Raw genomic sequence first — 26,582 nt, 5'->3', positions numbered from 1 at the left:
ACCTATTTTATTTAACTCATTTCAGGTTGAGAGATGAAGAAGTAATTTCCTGAGTTACTTCAGTTTTTATCATGGCTTTTGTTTATGGTCTRGTGGGATTTCATATTGTGTGACTGTAGTTGAACATACCTTATGTGTATATAAGGAAAGTTATGGAAGAAACCTTTGATAAAAGTTCTACATTCAATATCAGTTTGTCACTTATTGACTCTTGAGTGGTTAATCAGGGATAATCCATGGTTAAGTAAATTAACAGAAGATTATATGTACATAATGCATGCATAGGTTTCTCTGTAAGATCCTCTTCAACTGTATTGGGTCAGCAAAGTCTGAAGAGTTCATTCTTTGATTARTCTTAGCCTTTCATCTGACTCCTTTCATGTCCTTATCTGAGTCATGCTTTCAAAGTTTCCTCTGTTCCTGGAGTGTCCTTCCTAGCTTCGACGGCCCTGCGCGTGTGGATTCTGAGGAATGTTCTAAGTGGAGACTGAGGAAAGACAAGTGGGATGAAATAGGCAGAAGTGGTTTTGATGTCAACGAGGGCTGCTGCCAGAGCAGCCCTGTGGGTGGGTTTGTGATGAAAAGTAGTCATTTAGGAGAAAAAGGTCCTGAATATATAAAGTAATATTTACACTGCTAGCTACTGTTACTCTTAGCAGAGACTGGAGAGATAAACCTTCTCTGCCCACAGTACATCTTCCCTCCAGTCAAATAGCAAAGCCCCTGTTGCTATGGCCATGTTTGCTCTGCCTGACATGACTGTGTTGAGTGCCAGTAACTTCAAAGTTAGACAAAAAAACGTTTGTTCATTTGATGTTTGAATTTAATTTCGTGAAGCACAATCACTGTTTTAAATTCAGATTTAAACTCAGTAACAGAATAGGTTACAGATCATTTAAAATACAGCTGTTTTCCTTTGGCAGATACCGAATGAGTTTCAGACCCCGATATACAGTTGCATATAAGACAGTTACAGAGCTAGAATGGAGATGTTGTCCTGGGTACAAAGGTGAAGACTGCAGAGAAGGCCCAGAGCAGCCCAGCAGTGCTCGTCTTCCCACAACACCAGCAAAAGCTGTCGTGAAGAAAGGCTTGGGTAACGTTTTGTTTGAATTTTGGTATGCATGATCATGTCTAGTTTCTTCTTTTGTCCTTTTTAATATAAGAACCATTATGGTTTCTGTTAAACTCCTGGAAGGTGCAAACACCATATGCAGGACACTGCAGAGTGACAAAATATAGTCAGCCAGTTATAATCTTGATACAGGGAATTTCCTGAGGAGTGGATGAGTTGGTGGCCATAAAGACCATCTGGCTACTAATGAATCTGGAAAACCTTTGTGTTAAGGTGGTTTGTTTTAAGAATTTACACTTTTTTGTGGTTTTCCTAGTGTACAGCAAAGAAGATATGTTTGAGAGGAGTTATTATTAAAACAAAAAAGAATAGGTACTAATTTTAATGATGTGTGATGCTGCCAATAGTACCTTATGATATGATTAAGTGAATTATGTTTCTGTAAGATACGGCCTTCTGAAAGGATAAGAGGAGGACRGTTACTGCAATACTGTGTCTTTTCTCTCACGAAATTATAAGCAAATATTTACTTTTGAAGAGTTTTTCACCTCATCAGATTAATGTTGCGTGAAGCTCTTAATCAGTTTTACACTTGCATTTTTTGTGTAAAATGAATTGGAACTGCATAGATGGCTCCAAAACAGTCCTAGAGAGTCTATAGCTGCTTTAGAAATAAACCRTTTAATTATTTCATTAGCTCATCTAAAATACTGTTTCCAATAGATGATGATTCTATGATTCTATAATAAAATACATGATATCTTTACATAACTGGCACACTGTTTCTGTCTGAAGACGTTTCATGATCTGACTAAAAACCCGTAAGAACTACATTGCAATGCAAAATTAGGCCAATGTGTATGTAATAGCTACAACTACAACAGCTACAGTGTGTGTATGTATGTGTGTTTATTAAATCAGCACAGGTCATGCTGCCACTCTTGAATAGTTCATTGTGACTTCCTAGCTTCTTTTTAATGTCTTCAAGATGAAATCAATTAAGAAAAATTCCAGCTACATCTCCTKCAAACTCTCTCTCAGCTGTTGCCCTGTAACATGTATCTGGCATTTGTAGCTTGGCACCAGTGATAAAATTCTTTTTTCTGAAAATATGACTGTTAACAACACTCTAACACAATTTAGTCATAGTCTGAAAGAGACTTTTATTATCCTGAGCTGCTGCTTATCATCTGAAAGAGTCTTTCTAACGCTAACAGTTTGTGCCTCTCTTTTCTRTCCTAGTTAAAGATACATAGTTACTTCTTTACTTCCGCTTCTTAATGTCACTTGTTTTGTTTTTATCTATGTTTGTAATAGCATCCCTTAACTGTGCAAAACTCTTTTCTCAATTGAATAGAAAATACCATACAAAATAAAAATTAGGATAATACATGACAAATGGAGTTTATCCCTTTGTACATAACGGCGAAGATACATAGGAGTATTTGTACGTATAAATATGTTTGTATGGGTGTACACATTAAAATGACATTAAATTTGGTTAAGCTAAAACAATCAGTGATCTGAGTGATTTATATTAGATCATAATTTCAGATCATACTCCCTGTTTTGACTTAATAGTGCCTTGTTAGTGAGTCAGAGAATTCCGGGAAATTGGGCTGGAGGGATTTTGTAAGGCCAGTTTATCCATCTGTAAGGTAGGATCAGCCATACCTTCTCTATTCCTTGCAAAYGTTTGCCACCCTCCAGTGGTGGGGATGCTGCTGCTCCTGTGGACAGTCTCTTCTGGTCTTTCASTTTGTGTACCTCACCTTTCTGGCCTCACCTTCACTTGCTCCAGTTTAAGCCTATACTTCTTGTCCTGTCCACAGTGGTTGTGGAAAACAGTTTATTTCCTACCCATTTGCAGGTTATCCTTTAGAGTATCACTCCTCATTCTCCTCTCCTCTAACCTAAATAACATAATTTATTTCAACTTTCCCTGCAATTTCTGCTTTCTTGACCTCTGATAACTTCTTTCTTTCTTTCTTCYGGGTTTTCAACAATTGTTACACCTTTGCTTGAAACAGAACATCCAGAATTGTACACAGCTCTGCAACCAAGGTATTGCCAATGACAAATGGATTGGAAGGATAATTTCGAACTTATTAACTGAATATAGTGTTAGTTGAAAGCTAAATTTCAAACRTAAGTCTGCTTTTTTCAGTTAAATAAGATAGTGCCAGTGCTTTTTTAATCTAATCATTTTAGATGTATAAAGCTCATGCTTTTATACACATTTATTTAAATATGTATAGAATAGGTATTTTTAAAGCAAGTGTGGTAATTGGAATGCTTTTCTGAACCCTGTCCAGTATACGTGTTTTTACCCCATTCAGCAAAATACTGGAGTACAAATCCAGTTTATGCATGTAAATTATTGGTACTGAAGTTTTCAGTGGGAATTCAGGAGCAGCACATGCTAAATTATTGTTTATAAAGATGCAGTTGCTCTAAGACAATTATACTGTGATGTATAATGATATATAATAACTTACTATATATACTATAYTTTAGATTTGTGTTTGAACAGGGAGGGTTTCTGCTTGTTTGTTTACTGTTCGTCATTGTATCTTGGCACAAATTTGCTAGTGTTCAAAAATCTTTAGTTTGGAGTTACTTAATAAACTAATGCAAACAAGAAGTAAAATTAGCCTCAGCTGACCAAAACGGATACCATTAGGAATATTAATATTCAGATACTGTCTGTTATTTCTTTGAAACAGATGCAGAACCAACAGAAGTGCCAGAACCTCCACCATATGAGAAGAAAATACAGTTTCTTGAGGAGGAGTTGTTCAGACTTACACGGTCAGTGCTTGATCTTCAGTCCTCCTTGGCAGGTGTGAATGAAAACGTGAAGCTGACTGTCCAAGAAGATGCTAGTAAGATGTTGGTCACTTGGCTGAACAACCTTTATGACCGCCCAGGGCCTGATAGTGCAGTTGGTGGTGAAACAGACACTATTCATCTGCCTGGACTTCCCAGCAATAAAGACCAAAAAGATCCTTTTATTGATTTTGAAATGGAAGATATCAAGTCTGAGCTAGCTGATGTCAAAGAAGCTTTGAAGATCAGGAACAACCAGCTGGAAGAATTGAATGGAAAAGTAAAAGGCTATGAAGGACAATTAAAACAATTGCAGGAGGCAGCACGAGGACCTACAATAACAATGCCTAGTGACAACGTATACAAAGACTATATAGACTTGAAATTTGAGTCACTCAGACAGGAAATACTGGAGGGATTTGAAAAGAAAATGGCAGATCTGAAGAACTCCTGTGAATACAAACTTCAGGATATCCAGCAGCAATGTGATGACAATGAAAATAACTGTTTAGGAATAATTGATGTTATAAAAGGAAAGGAAAATGACTTGAGGAAAGAAATAAATACTCTCCGAACTCAGATTCCATCAAACCAGTCTAGCTGTTGCAAAGAGGGTAGCAGTAATGACTTTGACCAACGGATAAAAGATTTAGATAAAAGGATTGATAGAGTTGTGGAAGCACACAGGATCTTGAATGTCAGAATAGATAACGAAATCAGTCGATTGACAACTCCGGATTTAGAAGACATGTTTGGTGAGAGATTGGAGGAACTAGATGCAAGGATGAACGTTACAGAACGAAATGCTGAGGAACATTGTTTTTACATTGAAGAAACTCTCCGAGGAACTATAGCTGCTGAAGTAGATGAATTGAGAGATGTGTTTGACCAAAAGCTACGAGCAGTGGAAGATAGACTTGGTGGCACTATTTTAGAGATTGCTAATACCACGGACCCAGATGGGATATACATGAATCCTGGGCCTATCCTGCCTAGCGACTCTGGATTTGTAAATGAACAATTTACAGTAGAGATGAATCTCCTGAGGAACAAACTACTGTCTCTTGAACACCTCTGTGGGCAGAAATGCCAGTCTGCACCASAAGGTACAGAGGACCTTCAGAAAGAGATAGAAAATTGTAACAACAAATACAATCACTTGCTTTTGAAAACACAGGACAATTCTGTTCTTCTGCAGTCTTTAAATAGCTCTTTTAACGAGAAACTTAACTTAATTAAGGGTAACCAACGTGACATCCAAAAAATGCAGAGGGACTTGCGTGTATTCCGGTATAGTCTAAATGTCATGGATAAAGATRTGAAAAATCTTCAAGGTGGCTTAAGTGACTGCAGGGAGCAACTTCTGGGTGTCAATTCTACCTGTAAAAAAACACAACGGGGTGTCTCTCGAAAGATTGATCAAATGCAGAGGACACTTGCAAATCAAACTGCTCATTCCAACGATAATTGCTGTATTGAAGTGAAAGAGAGACTAGAGCAATTAAATGACCAAGTCTTGAATGATCTTAGCAAGTGTAAAGAGAAGACCCAAGGTATCCAGGAGGGTGTTTCAGATGTTAATAGCAGAGTCTCCCATGTTGAAAAAGCTTGTGGCAAGCTGGACTCCGTCTCCAGTAGCTTGCAGAGGATTAAAGAAGGTCTGAATAAGCATGTGAGCAGCTTATGGAACTGCATCCGTGAGATGAACGGAACTATAGCATCTCATTCCAGAGATATTTCTGGCCTCAAAACTTCTGTCCAACAGTTTTACAGTCAGGTCTCTAAAATCACCACAGACRTTGAAGACATGATGAAAACTCAGTCTGGCACAAGTAAGTTTTTTTGTTTTTTTTTTCCTTTTTAAAGCCATTTTTTGTTTTCTGCTAGCTTTTTCTGAATCACCTGCAGAGGAACTGAACATGGGATGAAAAACTTAGTATTACACAATTTCTGTAATGTCGTCTTTCTGTTCTAGAACGYGATAGAGGACTTTGACTGTTTTAAAAAGTATTTCCAAAAAGAAAGAAAAGGTCAATAGTCTTTCATATTTGCTTTGAGCAAGAATAAAGAAAAGAAGGGAAAAATTATTATTAAATTAAAAATAATTTTAAATAGTGATTATCTGTGGACAGTTTTCAAGTTAATTGTATTTGATTTCCTTTTGTTTGTTTTATTTTGTTGTGTGAAATTATTTCTGATTTCTCAGAGGATTGAAAAGTAAATAGAGAAAACTGAAGTAAAAGGAATTCAAATTTATGATAATGACTATTACTATGAGATTAGCCTTCTAAATTTTGTTCTTAGTGTGAATTAATGATTATAATTTAGCACCTACTCTTTGATGTAAGGCTGCCGGAAAGAGGCTCTGGGAAATCTTGGTGTAGCAATTTAAGATTTCTCCTTCACAGCTCTGCCAGAAGTTTTTATTCCCACAACATAGTTGGCAAGTTGGCAATATTTCACACCCCAGCTGGCAATATGTTCACACACCAGCCACTTCTGTTAGCATGTTCACTCAAATCTACCTTCACAGATGGCATGAGGTTTGCATTAGAGTGCCTGAGAAGCAGAGACCCATTCCCTTTGGCTCACACTGCTATGAAATGGTAACGCCTAGCAAAGAKCAAGGCAGTGATGTAGACACGTCGGTGAACCTTGCCAAGGTTTACAGTCCTTGGCTGATGCCACTTGGTCCCCTCTTTGGTTCTCGCCCCAAATTCCAACGAAGAAACTTTTTTTGAAAGAGCCCGAGTTTAGCAGAAGCTTGGTTCGTATTTCGGTTACCATGACTGAAAGACATAAGAAGTGAAGGTTAGTTTGAAATTGTACTCTTCAGGTATCTGTGAAACACAGAATATGCTTCTGTTCTAAGTTCTGTATACATRTGAGATACATTAGACATAACAAGAATTACCATCTCAAAATTGAGGTAGAGTTCCTTTGTCAGAAAGAACTTCTTGGGCTTCAGCATCTTTTAGTTTGACATTTTATTCCTTTAAGAGCAGGATAGTTAAGTCAGGAGAATTCTAGGTGCTGCTAGGAGCTCAGATTTGGAAAGTGGACTGTGAGAAGTCCACTAAAGATGAGGTGTTTGGGGCTGGGCAGCCCTATATTGATTGAGTATTGATTCCTGGATGCAGCTGGGGAGCATATGCTTTTAAAGGGCAGAATGCATTCAGTTGTTAACAGAGCAGTAGGAAAAAGACCAATTTCTGTGATTGATCCTAGATTGGAAAAAGCGGTGCAAAGGGAAAAGTTTGTGGGTTGTTGCAGCTGACGTAGGCTGAGGGAGATCTGATATGTTACTGCAAGACATCCTGCTTGAATGAAAAAGTTGTGTTAACTGAAGTATCTGAAAGTAATTTCTATGCGGAAGACAAAAGCAGGCAAAGAGTCTTGAAAGTCTACGATAAATGTGTTTGCTTTGTATGGTTAATTGTTAAAACCTAACATATTGCAGTGCTTGACACAAAAGACCTTCTGAGGTGAGAAACTCTAGCATTAAATTAAAACCCAGCATTTCTCTTCCTTTAAAAGAAGAAGTGAATGAGAGTGGAGGAGATTTGTAATTCTCAGACATTTCCTTTGGTGAAATCTTGACTCTACTCAAGGTTAGGATCTCACCCCTAGATCTTGCAAAAACAGACCCAGTTGCCATTAAAATGCAATATAATGTATTTGCGTAATCTTATTTCTCATCCATCTCACCCTCAAAAAGATTGCACTAGGGACTGATACTGGAGAAGGAGCCAAGGTACACAGAGTAATCTTCTCCCTGCTATTTAAAGCAGATGTTCCAGCAACCTCTATTACAGTGTTGTAAAGCATTGGAAAGCGTGAGCATGCCTGGGTTTCCATGCCATAATTCAGTTTCAAAGCACAGCTCTCCATCCACTGTTAGTTTTTAGGAACCTTGGGAAAAGACTCTGCTGTTAGATTCTAGATAGACAAGTATACTCTGGACTGCACTTTCTGCTTTAGAGTACCTCTGGCCTCTGAAGGGTTTATAAAGCACATGCTTAGGTCCCAGAATGTTTCCAGTTAAAATAATGCTGTCTAGCACAGCAGTCTGATAGGTTTTGATAGCTGGAGTTCCAGAAAGATTTTGGCAAGATCGCCTTTTTTGGAGGTAGCTTGGGAGCCCCATTGCGTGTGGGGGGTGCAGCTTGAACCGTTCCTATGTCCTTCGGGGGATCAGCATTACTGTTGCATTAGCAGTCTGTCCTTGTCTATGAGGATTATTTCCAAGATTTAAATTCGTGATCTATGTGACTGCAGCATCTTTTCTGACACCTGTATTATTTGAAATGGAGACTTTCAATTCTGGCTATAGATCGGTGTTGGATTTCATATGCAGTGTTTGCCAACATATCATAGCATTCAGATGATGTCATTTGACTTAGAGAGGATTATAACAGAAACAAGTTACTACTTACACAGTTGTTTGAAAGCACTAATGTGGGAAGATATTGCAAGAATTATAACACAAAATCATACGAAGCAGTGCAAGCTCAACCTGCTATAAACCTGAGCATAGTCGAACGACCCTGAAGTCAAGAATGTGGCTTCAAAACTTTTTAGTAAGGTGTTTTGGATCCGAGATTATCATAAAGTGACTCAGTCCAAACTCAGATGATAGGTTAGTGAATAATTGTACATCAGATACACACTCAGAGGCCAGAACTTTATTTTAATTGGTTAGAATTTCTGATGAAGGTAATGCAACTTCTTTCTGCTGATATTAACAAGGTAGCAGAGGTTGTTGTTCTGTTATCTGTATAAGGTATTATATAAGTTACTGCCTATTCATACAGGTTCACTACAATTCCTTTGATAATTATCTGTGTAGAAGGGTTTCAGAAATAACAGCTAAATACTCTCTGCTGTTGCAGAAGTTGCAGTTTAAGAAAATAAATGTCTGTTCTAAATAACAGCGTTTGTAAAGGGCAGCGTAAAATCTTAGTGTTGTAGGGCAGATAAGAAAGGGCCACATAGCTGATTTCTGTAGACTCCCCACCAGGCTGCACAGAAGGTGCTTTGTCTCTGAACGATCAGATCTCTTTCACATCTGTAAGAACATCCAAGTCATGTCTTTCTGGCTTCTCATCAGCGCGGTCCATTGCTTACTGGGCTGTTTTATGCAGTTCCTTTCTGTGTGCTCTTTGGTGGGTTGGTGAGCGTGCGGTCACAACAGGACAGTGTTAGAAGGAGACAAACGCCAAAGAGCCACCTCAGTTGCGTATCCAGGTTGTTGCTCTTCTCTTTGCAAAATAATTCTTTCTTCAGTGAAGTAAAATGGAGTTTAAAACCGCCTTGTTAGTCAAATAGAAGAAAATAAAATATTTTTAAGAGGGGAATCCTTCTTTTAAATTTGAAAGGGAAACGTTTTTTCTGTATAAATTGCTGATTGGCATCTGAGAGCAGAAAATAGAGAATGCTTTTGTCTGACCTGATAACTGCTAAGTCACCGGTTGTATTGATGATGATAAACAGAGCAGTGAGAACACAGCTGCTGAAGATAGTGTCATGGTTTTCAGCTATATAGTGATCTAAACTCTGCTGTTTGCCTCTCCAGCTTTTATGTTACAGAGGGGAAGATGTCTGTTTTGCAAGCTACTTGGCAAAGCTTCTGCAGGTCCAGCTAAATTCACCCCAAGCTTCCTCAGGGATTCATTTTTCTCCTTGCTTCCCTGAATTGAAAACACATGTTATGTAATTCACGGTCAAGATAGGGTGGCTCCAGTGTTATCATTTTTGTCTAGTGATTTATTAGTACGTTGTCATCGTATGATGCCTCTCAGYAGAAGAGGCAAAAAGGCAGGCAGAAATGGCAGATCAGATCCCTCTCAACTCAGACTCATTATTGGCATTCTGAGTTAGGTTTTATGCAGATAAATTTGGAGTTAACTTTATATAGATAAAGTTGGATAATTTTGAATATTGGAATATTGATGTTGTGTGCAAGGAAGCAGTTTGCACGGGATACAGGATTTGAGATTTTCATTGTTACTTAAAGACTTAGAAAAACAAGCACACATTCATTTTCTCTGTGTCTGCTCAAGTCGTTGGCTTAATAAAGATCAGTTTAAGTGACAAGAGATGTGAAAAGTATGTACATACTAAGATAAGAGAATATTAAGCCAATTTCTTTTTTGAATGAGCTTAATCTGAGGAGCTCAGTTAAATTACTCCAGATCTAAATCTGTGCTACTGTGGACAGAAGATACCTCATTAAGATAAATAGAACAAATCTGCTAGACCAAAGAATGAACTAAACAATTCACTTTCATACTTTAATTTGCCTTCAGAGTAATTTTTACATGAATTTTAATTCTGGAATGCTTACAAAAATAATTCTAATGTTAATATTTAGAAAGTGAAAATTTTGTTTTGTAGTCCTCTGTCTTGTGGGTAGAATTACCAAGGAAGTTTTAGTACAACTCTGTGACAGATAACTTTTATAAATTTCAATTCTCGTGACAATTCAGAACAGCTAGAGGTTTGAGGTTTTTTGGGTTTTTTTTGGTTTTTTGTTTTTTTTTTTCCTGACAGACCTATCTAGCAAATGAATGCAGGTGTTGTGAGGCTGTAAGTTCCAAATTGCCTCGCAGTACTCTGGAAAGTTTGAAGTTTCTATGAGACTGAAAACAAGGAACAAGATACATGAGGTAAAGTGCAGGTGCAGAGTCTTTCCTGATCGTTGTCTAATCATACGTGGTGTCTGAGACGCAGACAAAAAGTACCAAGCAGTCCCGTGGTGGCACCTGGGCTGCCAGCGACACAGGCTGGACCTGGCCTGTGYGTCCCAGCCAGGACCTGTGCAACGTGGTCGTGTGCTGCAGCTCTGCATTGCGTCTGCCTCAGGGCACCGTGGCTTGGTTTAACTTCAGTCACCAGTGAACTTACCCGGGCTGCTCTTGGCTTCTACTGGGTTGAGGTGCTTCGTTCTCTGGGCTGAGGCTTGGGGGCAGTGGTCTCCACATTGTGGACCTTGGCAAACATTGCATCCTTAGCTTTCATCTAGAACTATGTTTTTATGAATACATTGTAATTCCTATCAAGCATTTTGAACTGGACCAGATACACAAATGTAAACATGTCAGCACTATTCAACCCTGATGTCAGAGGCATTGGCTGCCCTGCTGGAAAAGTCTTTTTATGAGCTCTCTTCCCTTTAAACAATAAAGATTTTTCTGATAAATTTTATCCTAGGGTTCTTCTTTTACTGTCAGAAAATATTTGTAATGGAATTTTAAATTCCTTATTTTTCAAAGTAGGGAAAAAAAATCTGTACCTCTATCTTCTTTATCCTCCATTTTTTTCATGTGGGTACCTTTTTTTTTTATGGTCATGCTGAGCTGTCAGATAAGACTGAGAACTAGGAGAGGAAGTGGGGGGAGTCAAGAAAATTAAAATGAAGGTAGGAGGAATAGCATGAAGAGCATGAAATTGAGGTGAAGGCAGTAGCAGGAGATAGCTGTGCTACCCAGGCAATGCTGTGAAAACAGTCAGAACTAGTCTAGCTGGTGAATGTCTACAGATTATTTTGACCTCTGCTTGTCCTATCTGCTGGAGACTCTCCAGGCTGTCTTCACTGCTTTCTCTGTGTCACAGTCTGAGAAAGAAGGAAATGTGTAGTATTTTAAGAGTAGAACAGAGTTTATCCAATGCAGTTCTGGATCTGAGGAGAAAGATGGCTTTGCACTGAGACTCATTTTATTTTAAAGGATTTGTTTTATATAAATTGCACAAAGACGTTTCATATACTATTTTAGGTGAATAATTCTGCATCTTTCCTCTTCTTCAAACACTTCAAAGGGCAATCAGAAAGACCCCAGCAGCCATTGCCACCGAGACCACCSCTGCAGCCACAACCTGGCATATCCCTGCTGCCATCCCGGCCAAGAACGCAACCACCGCGGCAAAGGATCCCCCTCCAGCCTCCACAGTCAAGACCTCCCCTACGCCCGTCATTGCCGGGGTCGGGAGTTGTGCCGTTTCTCCCAGGAACAACGGGGATCATCTTGGAGACTGGAGAGGCAGGGCCTCCTGGCACCGTTTTAATGTCAGGAAGAGGACGGCTGAGAAGTGTAGATGGTCAGGCTGGTCAAAGCACCATGCCATCTGCTGAGGGGTATGCTGGAGCACCAGGTGAGAGAATTAAACTAATGGCAGATCACTCCACTGTAATTGCAAAAGACGTGCCAGGTCTTGCTAGAGGGGTGAAACTGAGGTCTGTTGTGCTCTACCAGTCGCCCTTGTCTTTGCTGGACGCCCATTATAGCTATTACAATTGGGAACAGGCTGATGGCAGAGGTGACTCGCAAATGGTCCTTCACAGCCTCCAGCTGGCTACAGAAACAGGGAAGCAAGTTTAACAYCAGTTTTGCTGCCTTTGCCAAGGCTATGCAAAGCATGAGGTCAACAGAGTTGATGTAAAATCCTTGGTAACTGCAGCAGTATTTACCACTATGGAAACTTTAATTATTTTTTCTTACTCACAGTAGATATAGTACGTTGTAAAAAGAGTTTGATTTTCTTTGTCTTGACCACCTCCCACCTCAGTTTAACAATAATCGAGGATTTTGTAGAAGATGTTGAGTGAGTTGCTATTTGATAACAAGGAACTTTTTTTTAGAAATCTGCAGAGATATTTTGCTAAAATGTACTCCCATTATGCACTGTATAACATGTACTACTTTTGCTTTGTAGGCTATCCAAAGTTACCTCCTCCTATCACAGACTCACAGGGTAAGGCACTTGTTTCCTAGAAATTCTTCACGTAGACATTTAATGTTTATTTTCACCCCTGGAAAGTCTCAGCTGAGAGAATAAAGTGTTGTTTTTAGTATTTAAGCTTAGCGTTGAGAAAAATCTGACACATTTTTGCTAGTCCTAGGCATTAAAACACAATCTACAGCCTTTGAAAATATGTGGGGGGGTTGAGATTTTTGAAAAATAATTAATTTTAGATTATTGTTATGTTCACTTTTTTTAAAATACTAAGGGTTTGTATTTTGAAAATATCAGGACTCTTTTTTTTTCTTTTAAATGCAAATATATATATAATTCTGATTATTTTAATATTTCTTCAGAAAGAATTTAAAATGGCCAAGACTAAGATCTTGAAGTACTGTAATACCTGAGTTAATAAGTGATTTTGTCCTCCTCATGGGAGAGTTTCTGGCTTTTTTTGGAGTAATAGCAGTCATGTTACTGACTTCAGTGAAACTGAGAATGCTCCAGCTGCAAACAAGAGTTTAAACAGATCTGAAATGGAGTTTGTTAGATTTGTTTTTTTGCTTTTGTTTTTAATTCTGTTAATGTCACAATTCATTAATATATTTGAATGATGAACAAGTATAAATCTTGTGTGGGACATACTAGATAGCCTTGATAAATAGGTTTATTGGGTGCTGCCTGCCTACAACCTTACACTCAAGATATTTTCAAACTCTGGGGAATGGTATCCCAGATCAAAGTAGATATTCCCACACTCTTCAAAAAGAATGATTTCATCTAACTTTGTTTGAGGAAATATCAGAAATAGATTAAAATAAAACATTAGGACTTCATGGCATCCAAAAGCATATCCTTGGGACTTTGTTTGGTGGCCCTAACGGTGATAGACAAGACAAAGGTCATGAAGACTGATCTAGGGACTGAGAAGAAAAATTGTAAAGATTTCACACTATAATTCTGATACTTACACTTTCTAATTAAAAATCATAGCCTTAAAGCARTGTTTGCATTTGAGGTTTGTGGTGGTGAGAACAAGAAGCAGTAGGTTAATCTTCTGTGAAAGGATGAGATGTAAAGAAAATGTTCATTTATCTTAATGCCAACAAAGCCAATATAAATGTCTAGATTTCTGTGATTTATATCTATATTTCCRCAGGGATTTCTTCTCTTCTTCTTTATACCATCTATTGCAATTTATAGGCAACAATATTTTAATAAGTTTATGCTATAACTGTGTGAAACACAGTAGAGTATAATGTTGTGAAYGTTAAAAATGTTGAAGGCAGGGTGTGGTGACCAGGGTGTGCATGCCTTGCTTGGTGGATCATGTAAGAAATGAGTATCGTSCTGAGGTCTAGAGAGAGGTGGGCTTAACCAAGGAGCTCCTTTTCCTGATCAGCAGCACTAAATRCATATATAGATAAGAAATACCTGCCAGTCTGTCATAAACTACCCCCTAAAATGCCTGGCAAACCCAGATGTCAGATACAGTCGAAGAAAACAGAGCTTTGTATACTTCAATGGARTTAGGACATTTAGACCAGCTATCCCTGACCATTAGGGCTACTCATTTGCAGTACGACTGTCTGTCTACTGTGTGACTGCTTGTGAACCGCAGTGAAAGAGCATTTTGGGACAGAAATCAGCAGCTAACAGCCTTATGGAAATTAACAGTTGAGGAAGGAAAGGTTTTTGGCTTACTTGTAGAGGAGCTTACACTTAGATAAAGGATCAAGGGATCTTTAATACTAACTGGAGTAAGACCACAGTTTATAAGACCACAGTTTATAATATCTTTATCTGTCTTCACGCTGTACATTTTGTGGTACTGAATTTATAATTTGAAAGAATATCAGGCCTCTTTTTGTACTAAACTTCYTAAAATTAAAAGCTGGTATTATTTCATTAGCCTTCTAAGTATGCTTCTTCATTTCTGTTTCTGAATAGCTTCTGTTGTGTAAAAGCATTTTTGAGGAAGAAGTTGAGGGCTCCAGCTCTGTCCTCTGGGATTAAACTAGCCCATTTTAATCCTCTCCTTGAATGCTAAGGCCTAATTTGCATATTTTCCATACCAAATAATGTCTTTTGAGCTTCTCAGATTCARCAGGTATCTGTTCACGTGCATCTTACAATAAAACTTTCTAGGTAAGGATCTTCAGGGACTTTACAAGTRTTACTGAGAGAGTTTAGAAAGTACAGTGGTGTCTATTCGCTCTGTGGTCACAGGCAAAGAGTACGGATGCCTGACACTGTGCTTGGCACTGTGCTGTGGTGGTGGCTATCCATACGCAGAGGCAGTGCTCTTGAAAATGAGCCATGTAGGCTTAATCTCAAGAGTTAAAAAGAGAAAAAAAAGTTGGGGGGGGAGGCGTGTTAAGCTGGTGATATTTTTCAGCCTGTTCCCTTTCATCCAAATAATGGGTGATCATTTAGATTTAGGAGCATGAGTTAATCTGAAGCTGAGAAAAATCTGGTAAATCCTCCATACTGCTGCTGTCTGCAGGGGAGTCATATGTACACGCTAACAAGTATATACTGACATTTACATACTGACAAGTCGCATACTTACAGTTTCTATTCTGTTTTATGTAGATTCTTTGAAGAGTTCTCATTTCAATAGCTGAGCAGTTCTTGACAACACCATCACACTTGGTTAATTTTTTTTTCTCTTTTCATCTGGATGGAAATTGTCTGTGTTATACACTGCTTTTACTACTTTGTTTTGCCTTTTATTTTTTCTTTTTTTCCCCTCCCTCTCTTGAACTCTATGAGAGGCATGACTTTTGTATTGGAAAGCCAGATGGGAAATGGAGAACCAGAAATACAACTAGCAGATGAGCAGAAGTAGATGTAACTTTGCGAAGGCCACCCACCCTTGTATTTTCCATTGGCTTTTGACTCCCCAGAATGCTTTGTATTAGCCGGTCATCTTCCCATGAACACACCTGCTCCATCTTACATAGAAATATACACATGTATGTCAAGGCAAACTTGAATCCAACCTCAACCATTCTGTAGTTCTGTGAAAAGGACTGCTGAGAGCTATTCATAGGACTTGTGAAAGCTTTAAAAAGTCACACTTCCAGCTAGAAACATGGAGATGGGTAAGAGAGTGTAGGTATGTTTTATCTTTCCTACACCTCCCTCTAAATCAATCTACAGAGCATTTAAGAAGGGTTTAATATTTCTCTTTTGAACCACTACAGATAAACTGAGCTGATATGGCTGAAGGCCATCTGCAGAAGGCTGCAGATCTGAGGCCATTTCAGCTGCAAATTCTTTGTTCATGCAATTAGTGTCAGTGCAGAAAAGCTAAGGGGAACCTTGGCAAGCCAGGACAGGAGTTGCTCTGTTATCCRAATGGATACCCAGACGAAAGGAACGGTAGCTACTGCAGATGCAGAGCGTGCATAGCAGTTCTGGGCAGGCTGTTTGTACCGTCTGTACAACATGACTGCAGGGGAAAGAAAGAGAGTGAGCCAGCAAAACATCTGATGAGGTGCATTTTCAGTCACTTTGAATCTCAAGGGAAGCTGAGTAGACAAAGACTTTCTGTAAAAGTTGTGCGGTGTTAAGGTGGTAAAGTTTTTCGAAAGTTTCTTAAACGGATGTTCTTTTAATTCATTTTGATCCTTTTGAATAACAATTTAGCTCACTTGCTAAATTGTGTAAGGAGCACTTGTGTGTACACTGGAAGGTAGGAGCAATGAAAAGGCTTCTGACTGATTTCTGAGCATGAAACAAAATAAGGAGATTTCACAAGATATACCTTGGGCAGCTGGCTATTAGTCCCTGAGGGAAATCACGATGGTTACCTCGTGGTTGTTTTAATGATTATATRTCATGCATATTCTGCTCTGGCACCCCTGAAGTGATGGGACTAGTCGGAGCAGAGTATATGCACGAACAGGGCCACTGAATTGTAAACCACGGGGAAAGGCTGTGTCCTGATCCTGATGTTCTTATCCATTCTAGGACCTGCTGCTGCTGCTGCACCCTCTCTGGTGTCATTTTCTGCTGGGCTTACACAGAAGCCTTTCTCCAGTGATGCTGGYGTGGTTCATTTTAACAAAGTGCTTGTGAACGATGGGGACTATTATAATCCCAACACAGGTAACAGCCAAAGAGTGCAGCCATGGAAATGCCAGCTGGGCAACAGCATGGCTTACCAGTGTTTGATGCTATCTCAGGTCTTGCTGGTGCATTGAACAAATGAAATACACAAGTCCCTCTAAACAGGTACACTTGAATAAAAGCTTCCTGAGGGTGTAGACATACACTTTGCCACTGCTGGTTGTCTACAATTGCCCAGTTGTAGTCTCTACTCTGTCACACTCCCTGCTCTGTCAGTGCAGCTGGTTGTGCACCGCACCCCCTCTCAGGCCAAACAAGTCCTGTTAGCAGAGGCAAGGTGCTGGTTCTTGCTAACCTGCTTCACTGCAACTCAGTCGGCCAGGTAACCTTGGGAAGGGAGCAAGGTGGCTGCAGAGAAGCAGCAGGTAAGTGTCGATCAAGAACAGTTACCTCCCTCTGCTTAAGCCCTGGAGGACTGGTAGGCTTTTAAACAGCAGCAGCAGTTGATCTTTGGTAGGAGCTATGCACGGATGGACCGAGTTTCTCTCTGAAACAGAAGGTGGGTAAATACAGCCTTAAGCCATGCACCTGTAGTGTGACCAGGTATGTATATGCCTAGCTCTCCTCCAGCTCCATACTTGTGACATAGCCTTCTGTGTAAACCACCTCTGACCCCTCATGCCTCCTGAAACACTTCCTGAGGTTTCTTGACCTGGTCGCTCTTTAAACCTCAGGGCTGTGTGGGACTAGAAAATCTGCCTCTGAGACTAAGGTGTATGCACCTGTGGTGTCACTGCTCTCTCTGTCTCAAATCAGCAGCTTATATAGTCTAAAGGGTTTTTGAAATGAGTAATACTGGAGGAGTTGTGTAGCCCTTTGAYCGCTGTCAGTTGTTCAGCAGTCCAAGCTGACCTTGTTGCAGTATCAAGTGCCTGTGTCTGAAGCAAAGGGTAACCCACGTTGCTGTGTCATTGTGCTTAGAGCACTAATGTCTCTCTATTTTGAATAGATCAGAAAACTACAGTAAGTCTCTCTCTCTCTCTCTCTCTCTCTCTCTCTCTCTCTCTCTCGTGCAGGTGTTTTCACGTCACCATATGAAGGGCGCTATCTGATCACCGCTGTGCTGGCTCCTGAGAGGGACGAGTATGTTGAAGCAGTACTGTCTGTCTCCAATGCAAGCGTTGCTCAGCTCCACACAGCAGGGTACAGAAGGGAACTGCTGGAGTATCACAAACCCTACTCGGGAAAACGGACCTGTGGGGGTCCAGGGACGTTCCACCTTGTTCTTCACCTCAAGGCAGGAGATGAAGTAAATGTTGTTGTGACAGGAGGCAAACTGGCCTACACAGACTCTGATGAAATGTACTCCACATTTAGTGGAGTTCTCCTTTATCCTTCCATTTCTCATGTCTAGGTTTATCTTGAACAGGAGAGAAGGGTAAGATATTCAGAAGAAATTAAGTGTAATAAAATCCAAAGCTTTAATATATTCAGTTTATATATTTGATTTCAGTGATGGGTTTATGGTCTGCACTGAGACCTTTTCCTGGTCCGCTGTTTCCAGAAGTAGCAACAAAAGATGTGTTCTATACCTAAATTAACTCCTTCCCCAGGCCATCGTTCACCCCTGCAGCAAAACAACTTTCAGGCAGTGAGTGTGTTCTCAGTAGACACTTTTTCAGTGCGCTCTTGCTAGTCCCGAGCAAACTGGCTTTTGCAATCTTTTCCGTAGTGTATATCTCTGCCAGTTTCCCTAGTGTATCAAAGTTTACATTCTTGCTGAAGTTTACARTTCCATGGACAGCTATTCTCATGTTTTCAATAAAGCAGGGACAAAAAAAATGAGCTTATGTCAGACATAGTTGATGACTTCTTAGTCCTTGTGTCATTTAGTGTGTATGTTGGGTCAAATAAATACATTCATGTAAGCAATTCATTCAAGACAGCTGCTACTGATGGCAGTGCAAGACAAAATGCTATTCCTCTACAATTTTCTTTTTTCCCTTAAGGGTCAAATGCCATGTTATGGGACAAGCTGACTGGCTCATTCCAGTCAGTTGAAAGCAGCTGTGCAGGGCTTACGTTGACTCAGGTTTGCATGGACAGATGAGTGTAAGGTACAAATGCTACTACTGAAAGATTTGGAGTGATTATTTTCAACTGATGATACAGTAAAAAGACAGTCATTTAAGTGTGTTGCCCTTGATATTCAGGCTTGGTGTTAGAAATTAAATTCAGAGTTCTAGGACAAAATGGTTCTGAAAAATGTGAATTGTCTGTGCTCAGCTAGAAAAAGCACCTGCAACTTAAAATAYATTATGTATTTTTTAAAAGTCTTTTTTTTTAATTCTAGAATTCTAGTTTCTGTAACTTTTACAGTATTTGAATTAAAAGGGCAGGTCATCTGTTGCATCATGAGAAGACGAACCAAAGGTTTGGTAATATAGGAGAAGTTCTTTTTAGCCAATAGTGTAAAATGTACAAAGCACCCACCTGTGCTAAGTCGTTGTTGACAGCCTCCTGCATCGCTGCTTTCAGTGAGGCTTGTTTTAACTTTCAGTATCCATTTACATCCATGGAGCAACTTTTATCTCAAACAGATGTCTTAGATAAATAGTGTCCCACCAAATGTTTCTCGTTCCACCATTAAAAAGGGGCTAGTAACAAAAAATGACATTTTGGCTCTCTAGATCTGCTTTCTTTGTGGCGCATCATTAACACTGCTAGCCTCTTCGTGGCAGGAAAACGTCCAGCAGTGCTTCGCTGAGAGCAGGACTCTTCTACAGTCATCTATATATTCTTTTATAAAACTGATGGGATTTATAGTCTATCCGTGCTGCAGTTGTATTTATCTTAGTGGTTTGTAGTGCATGTTCCTTCGTACAAATCCATGTTATAGCCTCAGAACAAGCAATTCCTTCAGGTGAAGGAAGAACTCCCCATGCTATAAGCAGCATAATACATTTAGCTGAAGCCTTTCCCATCTGAGGAGGTCAAATAAATACTTCTGCCTTTGTTGCACAGTTTGGAATTGATACTCCCTCGTAACTTTGTTTCCAGGCAATGAGATGGGGCCTTCCCACAACAAACTATCACATCCTGAAAGCTGGCTCCTTTTGGGAAGAGCAGACAGGAAAAGCTTTCTCTGCACAGAGGAACTCTGAGTCAGTCCCATGGCAGCTGGGATTGCGCTGGGGTAGGGAGCACAGGATGTTCCCTTCCTTGGGAGGGGATTTTAAAGCACATGTTTCAGGAAGATCTCTTTGCCTCTGTCTTCAGAAAACTTGGTATTACTGATCATCTGAAGCTAGGACTGCATTTATTTTGTAGCAGGAAAGCTGTTCCTATAGGAGCTGCTGTTAGCCAGTACCATAAGGCATACAGTAAACATGCACCTTAGCGCTTGTAAAAGGAGACTCCTCTATTTCATTTCCCTGCAGATTTGTCTTGGGCCGTGCTGCAGCTTGAGGGACTATCCTGCATTTGCATGTAGACCCTCCTTTTTGGAGGCTCTCAGTTTTCTTTCATCCTGTATTCATCCCCAGCGCACTGCCTTTAGATCTTGAAATTAAGGGGACAGGATAGACGTTTTATCTGTTTTTTTTTTTTTTTTGGGGGGGGGGGGAAGTCAACTGTATCAATCTTAGTTTTTAATTATAATTGCTTGCTATGTACAGAAGTCTGAGAGGCTCTTTCAGGATATTTTTTACTCTCTTCAAGAAAGCTCTGCGCTCTAAGAAGTTGGCGCCAGATGCTGTATGACTCAAGCGTTGTTACATTATTGTTGCCTGTTCTAAAAATGACTCATGGAAACAAACAAAGCGAGATGAGTGCTTAGGGAGACCTAGCTGGCAAAAATGATTTTTTTTTTCTCCAAATAAGACATTTTAAGAATCAGTGGTGAAAAGTTTAGTGCTAGAGTTAAAAAAAAAAAAAAAAATGTTATATCATTAATTTTACCTGACTCCCCCTGTAGACTTCTAAATCCAGTGCACAGATTCACATGTCCAGTGCCAATAATCGAACAGAACCACTTCTACTAGAAAGTTTCTCCCTGTACCCAGGGATCTGCTGCAGAAGATACAGAAGATGTTAAGATTGTTTGAGCCCTCATAATGCAACATAACTGGCGTTTATACACAGATACTAAGCATTGCCTGAACTATGACACAGCAAAACTCATCTAGGATGCATATTTAAACAACATGTTTTAGAGCTTTTAGGGTTAGTACCCCATCCCCTTCTCTAGCAGCACAGTGCCTAAAGCTTTGACAAGCAAGCGCTGTGCTGGGTGCCTGCCTTTCCTGAGGAAGACCTGAACCTTAATTACCACTTCTTTGGCAATTGCTGTAATCAGGGTAAGTGGCTCAGTTCTTCCTGATGAAGTTTTTTAGTGGAAGTTTCATCAAGCCTAAAAGACTGCAACTCTGTAGCCTCAAGTACCAAAGGGCGGTAGGAACTGAGTTCCAGTCTCTACTTCGGAGTGCTTGGATAAAACATTCGTTAAAGCAGCAGCTGGAAGCAGACTCATGCACAGACTCACTCACTGGCCCACTGAATATTTGTTTCATGCAAAATATCTTCAAAGGAAGGAGTGCGAGTCCTGCTCCAGAATACCCTGAAAACCCTGGAAAAGCCTTTATATTTTAAGTGAGAATCACAGAACAAGTGCAGCAGAACAAGGAAATACCTACAGTGAAGAGAACATTTCAGAGTTTGTTTATGAATTTGACTACCACAGCAAAGAACATCCACCACTTTAAATAGGAAGTAGCCGCAAAGAAAGCCTTAAAAAAAAAAAAAAAAAAAAAAAAAAAAGTAGATGGGAGCTCTAGAACAGATAGCTACACTGCATGTTTCATAGATAATGCTTTGTAGGAAACAGACTTGAGATTCATTTGCCTGACGTCTTAACCAAGGTAGTTTTGCAATGCAATGTATGAGAACTGCGAGATTCTTAGCCAGATTAAGTGTGCAAAACAGGTCAGTCAGCTCAGGTGCTCCTATTTCAAGTCAAAACAGGAAGAAAGCCAAACCACGCCAGTTGAAGCTATACAGACATCTGTGTCCAACAGGCTTTAGATACATGCAAGGTGAGGTGGTCTCTCAGGGACAGCACAGCTCTCAACAGCAACAGAGCCCCCAAAACAGCATCATTTGTAAAGCAGGTAAATCTAATACCCGGATCATTAGCCATAGAGCTTCTGAAGACAAGCCCACRTGGAGAAAGCTGGAGACACACTGCTCCGGCCAAACATGAATAAGGTATCCTAAAGCAGATAAGGGGAAAGGCAAATCAGACAGTAGAAAGACATAAAATCTACAACATCCTCAGGAAAGCTTGGAACAAAGCAGCAATGTAAATTTTTACTGCAAAACACATAAACTTCCTCTTTATTCAGAATTACTATTTAGRCTTAAGAGATAGTGGAGCCATTACCTAAATCAATGAGGATTTCATGTGGTATTCAATATATCCCAGGTTACTTGCAGTCACTGTGTGCAATTTAGCTGAGAGAGRACTCTAGTGAACTTGGTGAAGCCACCCAGCCATCCAAGAAAATTACAAGTAGTCAAGGAAATACAGCAAATTGTAAGTAAGTGGAAGGTGCAGGAAGGCAGTTCAAAATAAAGTGCAATAGCATGTATAAATATAATCACACACCACTACAGCTTCTAAAGGCTGAGAGTACAAGATAAAGGGCTCCCCATCTGCAACCAGGAGATTCAAATCTCTATGGAATTATTTCCTCTAGACGCTTTGCATTTGGAAGCACATTATATTMATTGAAAAATAAGTCCATACTTTATGGCACAGCAGTGGATAGGCYCGTATCTCACCAGCCCCCCCTCCCTGCTATGAACACGGAGCCTGGGGGCACGTGCACTCCACTGACACTTGCCCAGCAGGTCTGCTTTGGCTGCTCTTTGTTCCCAGACACTTGCAAAAAGTTCAAGGCATCAAGTCAGCAGGATTACCTAAGGCTATATGCTGTCATCACAAGACAGACTTGCACTCAAGCCAGAATCAAACCTCCTGCAAGGTACCCTGCAGACTTTATACAAGAGGCAAAAGAACAGCGCTGCCAACGCTTTCATTTTCTCTTTCAGAGATTTCAACGAGCATCCTGTAACGTGTTCATACATAAGCAGGTTTTGGCATTTACCAATTTAGCTATCTTGACTGTGGAAAAAAAAAGGAATGTTACTGTAATTTTTCAGCATAGACAAGTGCATTTGAGAATACGCATTTTGTGTGTGTGTGTGTGTTTTTGTGYGTATACGCACATTAAATATATATACATACACCTTCACGTACGTACAGACAGTAACAGTCCAGAAACATGAGGAAACCTGTTTAATGGAAAACAACTGCAGATATTAATAAAGCCTGTTATGATGCCTTYGTGCTCCTTTGATTTCCAGTGAACACAGTAGCACTGTAAGCTGATATTTTTCCTTTCCTCACCTTTAGAAACATCAATTTCTGGCTTCCCAGTTAAGCTTGCTTGTGTATTTTAAGTGTTTATTTAATGTCAAGCACTGTTACATAGGCTTTGTGATATACAGGAGAGAAATACTGCCAACAYAGTTCTGATCAATTTTAGTTGCTCTTTCAATGCCCCAGACTGTTCTAGCTGGCTGAGAAGAGGCTATGGTGCCTCTTCCCTCCAAAATACTTGTAGACAAGTACTGTAGACATTCCCACAGCAGAAGTGGGGCAAGTGGGGCAACAAAAGATTGGGCAAGTGAGCAAAGAGGAAGGAARGAGAAAGAAAAGGCAGAGAAGGAATGGAAGAGAAGAAAAGATCACAAAGAAGCCCCAAAGAGCACAGGCTGTCAAGTGCTGGGAGAGGCAAAACACCTGGTCACAGCACTGCACACAATATTGAATTTTATGAGTGGGAGAGGCTACCCCTCTGTGCAGTCATTTTTGCACCTGAAATCATCAGCCCAGCGACAATGTGGTCCCCACTTCCTATGAACAGGATGAAGGGTCTACGTTCATTTCGGAACCAAGCACCCCATATTTCTTCCTATTTACTCTTTAAAGCAGAACTCAGCAGTACAAGGTGAAAGCTTGGGCAAAACTATCTTTCTAGCACATTTCCTTGCAAGAAGACTTTTGCAGCACTCATGAAGTGGCTCAGCACTGCCTGTGATTAGCTCAATGCACAAGTTTGAAGCACTTTACATGGAAGCCATTAATCCAAGCCCTTGCTCTCATGGAGCTCAACATCTGGGTTCCTACAGAGCCAAGCTGCCCCAGCTGTTTGGCAAGGAGGTCTTCACACCACGCCCCAGTGTGCATGTGTGAAGGGCGATGGTTCAGACGAGGCCCCAGACACCTTCTGCCCTCSGGAAGATTGCAGCTAAAGGTTATTCTCCAGGGCTTTGCCCCTAGTTCTTCACTACAGCCACTGCCACAAGAGAAAGTGCCTGTTCTGGGAAGCTGTGGCCCCACCTGGTGGAATGTGGTTCACAGGTCATAGCTTCTAAAAAAGACACCCTTTGAATGCACCTCCCCTCTTTATTTTTATGTATGTACGTCTGTCTGACAAAGAGGGAAGGATAGACATTGTATATAACACCATGGGATCCTCCTGTGGTGATGTAATCAGCATGAAATATGTGGGAGTGAAGTAATGGGATTTCTAAGACACAGATCTATGGTCAACTTCCCCCCTTTCCCTGAACTCATAGTCCACTAACTGGGAGGAGTTTGGGTTTCCCAGACTTCACAGGCAAGGCAACCCTCTTGAGAAGGGCTTTGAGAATTTGTCATGCTGTGGATGAGGTTCCTTGCTAGCAGCTAAGGTCCCTAAAAGGCTGAGCAGCCATCCAAAGGTTTCTGAAGGAGCTTTTGACAGAGAGAAAAATCAGTAGAGGCCCCTATTCTCTACGCACCGAAGACTAGTTGCTTCAAGACAGAAAAAATCCAGCCACCACAGATCTATTTACTATTGGACAAAACAGCTGCAGGAGAAACAGCAGGAGCTCAGAACATGGTTTTGCAAAAAACCTGAACAGCTGGCATTCGCAGGACGTCTCACCCTTCTGCTGTACAGTCACTCAGTGCACAAAGAACCACCAGTGAGGCCTGCACGTGAGAGAGAGGAAAGGATCTGGGGACCAGACATGAACGCTGATGAAATGCTATCCAACTGGGCTACTGCAACGAGTGCTAAGAGGTGTGCGTCAGGCCACAGCAATTGCTCCCAAGTCGCTTTCTCATGCTAATCAGACAAGAAGGACACATGCCTAAAGTCTCCAGTAACAATTCCATAAGAATACCATCTGCTTATCGCCCTTCATGTTTTTGACAAGTTTTTCCAAAAAATCCCATTTTGTCAGAAAACTCTTAGTTAGGAATGGTAAGGGGGAATTAAGGTACTTTTGGGCCAAACCACATTTCTGTACATTGTAAAAGAATGCACATGCGTGTGCATACACAAACACACACTCTTAGAACAGGCACTGATAGAAAATTCTGCTCTCAAGCACATCAAGAGTGAAATGTTACCAAAAAATCGCTTCAAGATCATCTGAGCCAGAAAGTAACTCTCTCTCAAAAAATACAGTGTAGCAGGATCCCAATAAAGACTGTGGGCAATCAGATGCATACAGCTACTTCACAGCCAGGTTAAGTTGCCACCTACACCACGTGTCACCTGCAGGAGAACAAGGGTGCAGAAGGTGACAGTGARTAAGCAGACCCACATGGAAGGATAAACAAACACAGACTTTGCTACTACAGTAATAAATAATAAATTTCTAACACTGAGCTCTGTATCTAGGCACAAGGAGAGCTTGTGTGTGCTGGAGACAGTAACACAAATAATATACATTGTGGAAGTCTCAAAAGGTGCAACATGGTTTATACTTTCATGTAKATCTTAACATACAGCCACATTTAGATGTCACAAGTAGCTGGATTTTCTAGGATAGACTGATAAATGTATCTATGAATAACAGCAAGAGACTGGAAAGAATAAGTTTCTACTGAAAACTAAGGCTACAGGCATACAAGCATAGTATGACTACACACTATGTTATATATCCTTTTCCATGATGCTTTCACAATAATTGCCTTAAGCAAATTAACATCTCTCTTGGAGGATACTACTTTGCCTTCAAAGGAAAAAGGTAACTTGGCTATAATTAGGATAAAACTGCAAATTAGGGCATTTACATGTGTTCGTATCAAGTGGTTACAGGGTTTTCTTCGAGGCAGTTTGTTGACTTTTGATACATGTGTCTATGTCCAGAGTGCACCTGTTAGCTGATACTCTATATTATAATGTAAGTTTGCTTTTTGGAATAGTTTGAACACAATATTAATACTGGCATACAATGTAAGTCTGATAACAGCAGGGTTTTTTTTTCAGTTGTATAAACAGTCCAAAAGAAATCAACTGAGTGTGGGAGGAAGCAAATGTGTCAGAGTCCTTAGTAGAGCAACTTGAATTCCATGTAAAATATAAATACAATTCAAATAAATCCATATTCACTACATTAGTAATATAAGAACTCCTAAAGTACAAACTGAAGAAAAATTTTAGTTTAAATTTGTTTATTGTGGTAACATTGTTCTGAACATCAATAAACATTGCACCAAAGTGTGGGTTACTGCACCCAGGATAGTCCAGTATCAACAGAAAAGACTGTATTGGTATGGTCACAGATTTAACAATTTTAAACACTATCTTATTAGTGACTGGGTTGTCTAACAATCAAGTATTCCACATGTTCAACATAAAATTGAAGCAGAAACTGTTGAAGAGAGTTTTCCCACCCTCAAAGAAACCCAGAAGTTAATTATTTCCAAATGAAAGTTAACACTGTAAAAAAAAAAAAAAAA

General features: G+C 40.0%; 1 protein-coding gene across 1 annotated transcript; it reads left to right on the top strand.

Annotated features, from left to right (window-relative positions):
- The first annotated feature begins 798 nt into the window (after positions 1 to 798).
- EMILIN2 (elastin microfibril interfacer 2) lies at positions 799 to 18,209 on the top strand. Its single transcript, XM_085319313.1, has 6 exons — positions 799 to 1,096; positions 3,802 to 5,736; positions 11,723 to 12,055; positions 12,617 to 12,655; positions 16,622 to 16,759; positions 17,797 to 18,209. The coding sequence occupies exons 1-6, from the start codon at positions 814 to 816 to the stop codon at positions 18,132 to 18,134; spliced, it is 3,066 nt and encodes a 1,021-aa protein (XP_085175439.1). The 5' UTR covers positions 799 to 813; the 3' UTR covers positions 18,135 to 18,209.
- The last annotated feature ends 8,373 nt before the right edge of the window (positions 18,210 to 26,582 follow it).

This window comes from Rhea americana, unplaced genomic scaffold (assembly GCF_003343005.1).
Source record: "Rhea americana isolate MKP2758 unplaced genomic scaffold, rheAme1 scaffold_58, whole genome shotgun sequence".
Classification (NCBI taxonomy): domain Eukaryota; kingdom Metazoa; phylum Chordata; class Aves; order Rheiformes; family Rheidae; genus Rhea; species Rhea americana.
This window is presented reverse-complemented; position numbering and strand designations above follow the sequence as displayed.